This window comes from Limulus polyphemus, unplaced genomic scaffold (assembly GCF_000517525.1).
Source record: "Limulus polyphemus unplaced genomic scaffold, Limulus_polyphemus-2.1.2 Scaffold57, whole genome shotgun sequence".
Classification (NCBI taxonomy): domain Eukaryota; kingdom Metazoa; phylum Arthropoda; class Merostomata; order Xiphosura; family Limulidae; genus Limulus; species Limulus polyphemus.
Window position 1 is genome coordinate 20,901 of NW_013665667.1, and position 11,475 is coordinate 32,375.

The following is an 11,475-nucleotide window of genomic DNA, read 5'->3' on the forward strand; positions in this document are numbered from 1 at the left end:
TAGACTATATAAACTTAATATGCATAATGTCATGAGATATATATATATATATATATATATATATATATATAGAATGTGCTATTGGCCTAAACATGTAAAGGTGATGTTATACCAATTTATTTTATTGGTACATAGCTTGTTACTTGAATGATCTCAACAATAATACCATTGAGAAAATTAATTTTTATTGAAAAATACATTTCCTTTAGCTTTTATTGACTGACATCAACAGTTCAAGACATTAAGTTGCTGCATATCTTTATTGTAACTTATAAGGAAACAACCTTAAAATAACTGTGATTACTGTTGACCAGCATAGTACATTCACTGATGCTTTTTATTAAATATTTTTCTTTGTTTACTGTTTCTCCAAATTATCAATGGTTTGGTGAAATCATATTTTTTAATGTCCTCTCCTTCTAAAATGATTTTCATAAATTGGTTAGAGTGAGTAGGTGAGAACCTGTTTCTAAGAGCAGTGACAAGTATATTATGAATACTGAAAGTTCTTTCACAGTCTGCTGTGTGGTCAGGGGCTGTCAGGGCAAGACATGCAAGGAACTTCAAGTTGGGGATATCACATGCATGGTGTTGAACAATTAGTTGCCACAGACTCTCCATTTTGTCCCTGGGGTACATTTTTGCTTTTACAACAGCTTTGAGAGTTCTCCATTCTCTCCTGGCTTCATGTGGATCAATTGATGCTGTAGATGTTGCTTCAAGATATGTACTATCTTTTGACTTGTACTTGTGAGTTTTGGATGATCCTTTGTGTATTAACAGAGTCTCTAACTTGCCAATTCCCAAAGCTTTGAGTTTATTGTCTGACAACAGAGTTACAGGACAAAGGCCAAATATCCCAAAGGATGTCAACAAATCCTTGTCTGGAAACCTGAAAAAAATTTACAGAGAGTGAATTAGGGTTGAAGTACAAATCATAAAATGGATACATTTTGTGGAAAAAATAGTTGGCTTGTTAAAACAGATCATGCATGCCTTTTCTGGATATTGTCTATCAGAGAAAAAATGAACTTCTTTTTGATTGACTTTAGAATTTCTTCAGATGTGTAAGCTATCTTGTGACCTTTGAGCCCATCCATCAAATCCTGTACCATTTGGGTTAGAAAACATCCATCAGTGTTGATCTGTTGCTGTAAGTCTGTGACACACTGATCCACAGTCACCTACGATTGAAATGTGAAGATTTTATTAGGCACCTCACAAATCATCAAGACAATGTGATATGTCAGGTAATGAAATGAATCATGCAGATGAAATATATTCATTATTCATACAGCCAATCATCATGTTGTAATTATCCAAACAAGTGCAATATTCAAATTTTGTTTCTGGAAAGCAAGGCTGAGAGTTGTAACCACTGGCATAAGATCCATCATCATCATGCAAGTTATATATAGGAACTGTTTGGAAGTAATCTTTTTGTGGGGTCCCACAGTTTTGGGATCTTTCTTTGAGTCTGCATAATCAAATTACGTCAACATAGAGTCAAGACATTGGTAAATTGTGGTTAGTGCTGAATAGAAGCTAAATCATTGACATTTTGATATCAGTTTTAATGTTTTTGGTTGTGCTAATGCTACATTTCTTCTACGAAACTCTTATTGTAAGTGTGGAGGAGGACAGTTTTTCCTGTGTTAACCCTTTTATCACCTTGAATATTTGCCTGCAGATCCTTCTGAGAATGTAAAATAGAGAATCCCTTCCCTTCATAGTGTTTAACTTTCCTGCTCCAAATATCTTTGACTTTATCAAATTGTTGTTGTTTTGTTGAACAGTTGCTCTGAATTTAATTATTTTAAACAACATTTCATAAAGATTGGGTTTAGTATTTGATTGCTCTTGAACAGGTCAGAAGGCTTGTGCCTCTGGTTGTCTGTTTGGAATTTTAAGATATTGTTTCGGGGTGGGGGCTATACTAATCAAATGCAATCGATAAATGAGCGCATCAGTTAAGTGATTAGCAAATACTACTAATCACCCAGTTCTTCCTACCCTAATTGCTTTATGATTCATCAGAATAAAACACTGAATAATTAAGTGCAAAGTATTACAATGTACATCTCTATAATTTTTTATTAATTTCTAAATATTAATGATCAATTAGCACACTAATTGATGAACTATTCTGAGATGTATATCAATATAAACTATATTTCATGTGCCATATGAGTAACTACATCTTGAAATAAGATGGTTTTAGTATAGAAATATGTGATATTTATTTATTTGATTTATCAGTGAAAATCATGCAAAAATCACAAGGATAAGAAAATATGATATTGTTCTGGTTTCAAATATTTGTTTTATGTGACTTACAATAATGCCTTCTAAGAAGTTATCTTTCACCGCTATTATTTGAGAACAAAAACAGTGTTTAGAGTTTCTTTCTTCAGTAACTAATTTAACTTTACAACAATGTGTACTTTCAGCTAGTGTACAGGAATCTTTAGAACGAAGGTTTGGACGAAGTGGGGGAAGAATTCCAGTTATACCCAGTGAATCATTCCAGAAACGTATTGCTGTAAGTTGATTATTCCTTTTTCCCATGAAATTTTGTACTTGAAGTATTCATGCTGGCTTTTACAAACCATTTAAAGACTTTAGAGTGTGCCAGAATGTGACAATCTAATAACGAAGTAGTTATTAGAAAACTGGATAGATAAATATAAACTGTTTACCCATGTAAGTAATATACTATTATTTACAAATATTGAAAGTCAACAGACAAGTAATGTGAACATTTAAACAGCCATCATTTAAATAAAATCTGTCATTTGAGCTTCATGTTAATTGTGTATGTACATTTAAATCATGTGTTGCTCATGTTTTCCTTTTAATCCTTTGGCTGACCATAGTAAACAAACATACGGTCTGAAGCCCAACTTTTACCAGCTCTGGAGTTCCTATTAAATGACTGACATATCTCAGGAAACTTTGTTAGGATTTATTGCATCATAATAAAATTGAAACTACAAGGCAGTGTCATTTGACTGAGTTTGATATAAATGGTACCAATTTCTCATTATCAGTTTTTTATGCTAGATGAAGACTATGGCAAAGTCAAGACCAATTTGGGGTAATTTTGGCAAAGCTGAAATTTTTAACTGTCTAATAAAATTAGACACTTTTTTTATGTAGTTAAAGAAACAAGGAACCCACAGTTATAAAAATTTATAGCAAGAATAACATTAGTTATCACAATTCTGTAGAAATCATTGCAAAAAACCCATAACAATGTGTTAAAACCAAAAGAGGAGGCAGGTTTATTTAAACAAACAACACAGGGTCTCAGATTACTAAATGGGAAAGTTTAGCAAAGTGAACTTTGTCAATTTGTAAAGTGATTGTATTTTCTTTAAATTACCACAGATAACCTATTTGAAACATCCATGATGTTAATGCTACTGATTTATTCTGTGACACTATTTCAGCTGGCATACTGTTTGAAAGAATCTGGTTTTTTAGCACAAAATTTGTTCAATTTTGACAAAAAAAAACAAATAAGAAATTTAATTTATTTTTGTACTTGATGAATATCACTATGATATAATGGACTTACGGAATTTCATCCCATTGTCTTTGTTGATGGCAAATAAAATCTAATGATAGACCGGACTTGTCATTTCTTTTTCATTTGACAGAATTCAGAATCTTCATGAATATAAAACAATAGGGAGTCCTCAATAACTGTGGCACTTAAAATTCTTTTAGGCAGGATTAGAGTAAATTAATCTATGAGGCTTTGTTTCCCTTTTTATTAGCTATATTTTTGTACATCAGCAATATCAAGTGTGGGGCGCATGTATACCCAATTCAATATTATTACTCTTCAGGATCTCTACCAGCCTCAAATTGAAATTCTTTTAGGCAGGATTAGAATAAATTAATCTATGAAACCTTGGGTGTGGTCAAATACAACATTCAAAAGGATTTGACCTCCTGAGTCTAAAACTGTAATTAGATCTCAAATCAGTCAAGAGATGATGGAGCTATGAGCTAAAAGTGTGTTCTTGAAAAAAAAAACTTGGAGACTTTCTATGAGCTGCTATGCCACGACTAAAAATTATAATGAAGGTTTTTACTCAATGACTTGCATACATATAGAGTCAAATGACCTTCATGCATGTATTTTTATGCATTTTAGTTATTCTCATTATTCGTATTGTTTCACAAGATAAGTGTTTATAAACACCTTTAGGAAATTAACCTAATGCACTACATTTCTGGCATTTCTATTCCTTGCTGAAATTCTTTCATCATAACTCAGTTTGATCACTGTGATAAAATTACATTCTCTCTCTGTCAGTAATCTGCTAGTTAATGTTAGTTGATGGCATTGTTTTATTTTATCAGTAATGTTTGTCTGCTAATAATGATTATAGATTTATTTAATTTTCAATGGATCTAATTTGTCATTATTGCATAAACTTTGCAATAATAAAGAAATATGATTTACTGACTTGTAGATTTTTCTATTAATGAGCTTTTTAAGAAATTCATGTATAATAAATATGGTGAAAGAAATGTTTAAATAAAGTCTCTATTGCTATTTTTCATTATAATGACTGCTACCTCACCATTTCAACAAAATAAAATACAATTATTCTTCATCCTTTAAAACAATTAAACATTTTAACCCCATTTTAAAGTATGAACACTTTTGTGACAAAATGCAATCAGTAAGCTTGAGAAATTGTATCTCTCAAGAGAGAGAAAAAAGTAAATACAGTTCTATATATTTCTTTAATAAAGAACATTTCGTAGGAAGATAGACTTGATATACCATCATGCCCAATTTGTTTTTTTGCATTTCTGTAAAACTCTTTGATATGCAGATTGATCCACTTTTTTTTTAAAGTTTACTGTACAAGATACTTGTATCTCTTTGGTGATGTTAGCCTGAGATGGTCACAAGGGAAGGATTAAAATGTTCATATTCTTTCCTTATTGTACACTATATATGGTCAGGAATATTTGGAAAATTATGGATGTTTCTTAAGATTACAAACTTAAAAATGTATAATATGGAATGTTTGTAGTATTAAAAGTCTAAACGTCAAAACTAATAGACGGTTTGTGCATAATGTTACTCAGTTTAATTTTGTGTGTGTGTGTGTAGTGTTAGAATCATATTGTCGTAATATCTTTCAACAGAAAAGATAAAAATAATGCTGAGTTTGATTTTAGAAAATATTTTCTTTTGTATATGTAATCAAACATTTATGAAGTATGCGAGACTAATTTTTTTTAAAAAAAAGAAAAAAGGAGAGATATTCAAATAAGTGGTCACATTGAAATTAACACTTTTAGATCACCGGATCCTATTTTTTTTTATATTTAAATTATTTTTGGTTATATGTTAGGGTGCATCAGAAAAGGACATTGTACACTCTGGTCTAGATTACACCATGGAGAGGTCAGCTAGGGTAAGTTTGTCAAAGAACTTTTCAATTCAGTTATTCTTTGTGCATGTTATACATTTTATATGTACTGACTTACTAAGTAAATTAAATGCATTCTCCACATCAGAAGGCAACATATTCCAAAGGTAAAGCACCCTGTTAGAAAAATAAAGCTGTCTTAGCTGAAGATGGCTTCTTCCCTGTCAAAATTTATATTTGTGTCCACTGATCTTACCATTAAATATGAAAAAAGATGATGCATTACATAACTATTCTTTAGGTACTAGAGGATGAGAGGTGATGAAATATCTCTTAATTGTTCAGTCACTTGTCATAGGCTTGTGGTCACCCTTTTAAGTAAAATAATAAATTGTAAAGTGGTTATGATTCAATGACACATAAGCACATTAATCATCCAGCATGTATGTACACTGGATACTAATAAAAAGGCATCTGTAACTACAAGAAAAAAAGGCATAGCTACTGATGCCTCCAGTGGATATCCATGTGCAAGGGGTATATCATTCAGATTATTTTTGAATTTAAGGAATTTGTTTATATTCATACAGGCTACATTACAGACCAAACATTTCTCATCTATAGGATATGTAAAAAGTTTCAATTTTTAGGAGGGTGGCATTTTAGATAAATCTGGAGCAACTAAAGGTTGTTTGTCTTGAGATAATATATATTTGCATAAATCTGTATTATCATGTATCAGAAATGCTCATCTAGATCTGTAAGGCAAACACCAATAATAGCATAAGTAATGTTGAGATTAGGACAAATGTTCCAGAATATTCCTCATGGTGTACAAGCTTCATGCTTGAGGGACTGGCTTCTTCAGTTTAATCAGTGACTATAAGGGTTCACAGGAATTATGAAAGTATCAAACCTAATCAAATTATTTCAAATCTGTTCAATATATATAAATAAAATATGAAATTCACATCATTATGGAAACTTTTAACAAATATTAAACTGAAAGGCACTTTATTTTGTTACTTAATAGACTTTTAATCTTGACTCAGTTTGCCTTGTCATTAGATTGCATATAGAGCACAGTTTTAATGAATATTTGTATTATTATGTGTATTCATTACTCACATGTTCTTTCCTGCCAGAGAGTTGCAATAATGGCAATGCAATGATTAACCAAATGGCAAACAGTCAACAGTCTAGAAACTGTGAAAACCCTACATTTAGGCCCAAATTGGGTAAATTAACAAATGTTTGCATACCATGAATGAAAGAAGGCTGTGTCTGTTGGCTTTTATAGCTATTTTCTTAATTTTATGCTGGTATATCAAATATTGTTGCATCAATACATCTACACTTGTACATGCACATTTGGCCTCCTTGGAGGCTCAGCAGTAAACTTGAGGGTTTATAACATTAAAAGTGTGTGTTTGATAACCAACGTGGTCACAACACAAATAGACAATTGTTTAGCTTCATACTTAATAACAAACAAAATATTCACATTTGTTTACATCAGTAAAATAACTTGCCTCTTCAGTACCTTCCTGGAGGATTTGTAGACAACTATAAATTCTATAAATAAGTGTAATTGTGCAAAGCATTAGCCAATTTCTGTAAATGTTTACATTAAGAAAACATCATATCATGTACCCATCATTCATTTCTGTAGTGAAGAATACCATTGTTCCAGAAGTAATGATTTTGTTAAGAATCTGTATACACTTAATTTGCATGTGTGCTATTTATAGTTTTTAAACCCGTGTGGTACTGTTATTGTAATTTTTGTATATAGTTCACCAAAAAAAAAGCATCCAGTGACCAACCATAACTTTATACAAAGAAGTGTAATACTTGTGTATATTTCATGTTACCTCATCATACATTTGAATGGCCACTTCAAAAATTAATTACACTATCAGAAGATCAATACTTTAAGGACATATTTCTCAATTATGTAAATAATTTCTTATTAGTTTAATTTAAAAAAGAATGCTTCTACTGTTTAAAGATTATTAAAAAAATTCAAAAAGGGGGTACATTTCAAGCAAATAATACAAGAATAATTTTAAAAATGTAAAATGAAGACCTTAATTTTTTTTTTTATTTGTGAATCTCCTAAATAAAGTTTTATACATAATATAGCCAGCATCCAGTGAAAATTCTTTAGTTCCTCAATGTTTCACCATATGGCTTTATAAAGAGGTAGCACCCTACTGAACACAAGCAAGTTTTAACAGAACAAAACAGCTGATGTAATTTAAAATAGCAACAATACATTCTTCCATATTGTCTGACATGTAATCACATTATCAACAATGAAAAGGTAACAATGATAAATGTATGATAAGAATATAATCATGGTGAAAAACATAATCACTTAAAAATCAGAAATAAGATGACTCATGTGAACGTTCGAGTCTAATAAATATGTATATGTAAACAGTCAACATTCATCTATTTTATTTTTTGTAATATACAATATTACTAAAGAAATAAAGTAGGTGTCCATATATAGATATATATAAATTCACCATTTAGCCCTATTAGAGCAATGTACGTTGATTATAAGTAGGTACATAACTCTTGTGAAACGTCTTTCCAAAAACCAAACTAGTGGATGAAATTGTTTGAAATATGAGAAAAACTTTCCTAAAAGTATGTAGTTTCATAAAAATAAAATATTTAATTTTTATTTTTTTTGTACTATTTCTAATAAAAAAATTTTATTTAATGTAGTTATTTGCACTCTGACTGAATATTTCATTTGCAAGGTGATTTTTATATTAAGTATAAAAATACTCTTTTTTTTATCTTACAATTTTCACATTTCATTTGCATAATCTCTAACCTTCTAAATGAATATCAAACGTTTTTTAAGGTAAATGTTTATATTTTATTTTCCATTTTCTCTACCATATCACTAACTCTAGCAATTATCAATGTGCAGTGCAATGAAATGTTTAAAATTAAGAAATAGAAATATCTACATACCTTTTAACTCTGCTGAATAATCTTTAAATGTCTTCTTTGGGTTATATGCGTATCTTCACGTCTTTACCTTTGGACGTATAGTTTATTTTTAATGTTTTATTTTCCTTTCCCGTTCTTTACCTTTAACTATTTATGTCAGCACATGTCAAAAGTGTCATGGGCAATATAAAATTATCATCAGCATAGAAAGTTTCGCTTCTGGCAAAATACTTTGCCTCATCTAGTTAGGAAAGACTTGTTTAGTGAGGCGAAGCTTAGAATAGTATTAAAAATCATTAAACCTTTCAAATATGAATTTTAAAACACAAATACATAATTAACTAAAATGTAAAAATAAGACCTAAATACAATTTAACTGTCTCTCTAACTATAGCATGTTTAGATAAGAAACCACCATAAGTACTATCGTGGATCAATCAACCAACAATAGTATTTGTTGCCAACTGCATGCCAATTTCAAAATAACCATTGGTAGATTATAGTGTAAAATGAGCTCTTTCTAACAATTATATATATACTTGTGTCAAGTAACAACATGTACATTGCAAATCTCAAGGCAAAGTATAGAAGCAAGGCAAAATTTATTACTTGTCAATAGGGCAAAAATATGTATATTACTGTCTAGACATACATGTTCAAGACTAGGATTATTTGAGTCGAGATAGAGACTTAACCCTCTTGCTACTACACTAACCTTGTGACCCCAAAGTGACTCAGTGCTTCCATACTATAACTTTTAACATATTTGTATATCTTCATGAAATTTTTCAAGCTTTTAGTAAACATTTCAAGTCGTTTGTAGAAAAAAAAATCAGAGTTTTTTTTATTAAATACTTTTACTAAACATTTGTTCGTGGATATATGGAGTCAGAGTGCAAAGTGATTTTCAAATTAAGATTTTTCAATTAAAGAACTTCCTAAATAAATATCAGATGTTTTTCACTAAAACTATATTTTATATCTTATTTTCTCTACCCTAACTCTATATGTATTTGGTCAATTTGATCAAACTCATAACCACAATAAAAAATGTAAAATATAATGAGGAGTACTATTCTATTTTTTTAGCATTGATCACAAAATTCCAGGATACTTCTTCTGAGAGTTTCTACTTCTCACCTTTTCATATCTATTTCCTATGTTTATTCTGTTGTTAGCAACTGAAGTAGAAACCATTCAAAGATAAAGCAAGGAATCACTGCTCCTCCCATTAGACTGTTTACATCACACAGTAATATGACACTGTTTTCACCATTCATGACAAACAAAGGGAAAAAAAACAGGAATTAGGAAGAAAATGTTGCATTTCAAGTACATTTATTAGTCCTAAAGTTAATAATATCAACAAAGCTGTTAGAGAATTGGGTTTGCCTATATGTGTGACAGATTAGCCTGAATGTTTGGCTAAATAACATTTTGTTCACTCAGCATTTAAACACCATGCTCATTGTCAGACGAACAACTGTATTTCAAGTAACCTAGAATTTTTGAAGAAGAATTATATGGAGAAAGATGTAGTTTACAGTATCTCTTGTAGTACTTGTAACAAAAAATCTTTTGGAGAAACTGAGAGACTCGTAAAAGAGCATTGTGTGGAACGTTTCACTGCTACTATGATGAGTAAGGTTGATAGACATGCAGTTACAGTACATTTTATTAATAAACATAGTAATAAAATAGAAAATGCCAAAATTTCCTAGACAGGAAGTACAAGGAGTCCATTCTCATCAGATCTAAGAAGACTTCAACCAACAAGAATATAGGGTTACCACTTTAAATGGTGGATTTTTGGATGTGTATATATGAATGTTTTAACGATTTCTACTTTATTTCTTTTGTAAAAATGTATATATGTGATTTTAACTACATATACTGTTTACACGAGTCATCTTTTGATTTTGAATTATATTTTTTCTCCATGATTATGTTCTTGTTGTACATTTACTGTTGTTACCTTTTCATTGTTGATAATGTGATTACATGTCAGACAATACAGAAGAATACATTGTTGTTATTTTAAGTTACATTAGCTGTTTTGTTCAGTTAAGACTGGCTTGTGTTCAGTAGGGTGTCTAACTCTTGATAAAATCATAAGGTGAAAAGTTGAGGAATTAAAGAATTTTCATGGGATACTGGCTGTTTCTTTTCGTAAAACATGTTTACATTCCAGTATGCACTACACTTCATTAATTCTGCTGGATTTTCACATTATATATATATATATATAATATTTTAATTAAATATACTGTAAACCTAAAACATTTGTGAAAATTTTACAATCTAGGAACTTAAGTGATGAAGTTAGTTGCAAATACAAATTATAAGTATAATATTTTTAAAAAAGGATTAATTGTTGCAAACATGTATGCTAAATATCTTTTAAAAATTGGCTAACTCTAAAATAATGGAATGTAGGTCTTTACCTCATAACATCTTAATAGTACTAATTTATGTATTCCAAGTGGAATTTCCCACTTTGGCTTAAGTTTGGTTTTTTCTTCTTCAGAAAACCACGTTTATTAGAGTTGGTCACTTTTGTTTATAATTGGTGCATTTATTATCCAAATAAAATTCAAGTAAAATATTAATTAAATGTCCTGAAAGATATATTTCTGTGTAATTTGCAGGCAATTATGAGAACAGCAATGAAGTACAACTTGGGTTTGGACTTACGTACAGCAGCATATGTTAATTCTATTGAGAAAATCTATTCGACTTATGTGGCTGCAGGACTTACTTTTACCTAAATTTATTTGTTGTATTGACTTCTAATTTGTTGTGTATTTGTAATATTCAAGAAAACGTATATCAGATGATGAAGATATCTTTGTGATTTAGAAATCTGAAAGAATATTTTAGGTTGATTATTGACACTTCTTTAACTTTTATGAAATTAAGTGCAAGTAAAACATGATAATTATGTCTAGTTCAAAGTGTAAATCTGTATTCGTAAGTATGTCACACAAATGTAATGTAATAAAAAATTCCAAATTAATAGGGTTTTTTTAAGTCAATAAAAATAAGATTTTAAATTTTTATTTTTTTATTTGTGAATGTTTTTTCTGACTTTACAGATATA

At 29.9% G+C, this 11,475-nt stretch overlaps 1 protein-coding gene across 1 annotated transcript in view; it reads left to right on the forward strand.

Annotated features, from left to right (window-relative positions):
- LOC106464053 (glutamate dehydrogenase, mitochondrial-like) overlaps positions 1–11,189 on the forward strand; it is a 31,155-nt gene extending 19,966 nt beyond the window's left edge. The window contains exons 9-11 of the mRNA XM_013924165.2: positions 2,451–2,542; positions 5,385–5,447; positions 11,024–11,189. Of these exons, the coding sequence (XP_013779619.1) occupies positions 2,451–2,542; positions 5,385–5,447; positions 11,024–11,143 (275 nt within the window). The 3' untranslated portion in view covers positions 11,144–11,189. The remainder of the gene's footprint in view (positions 1–2,450; positions 2,543–5,384; positions 5,448–11,023) is intronic.
- Positions 11,190–11,475: the final 286 nt, after the last annotated feature.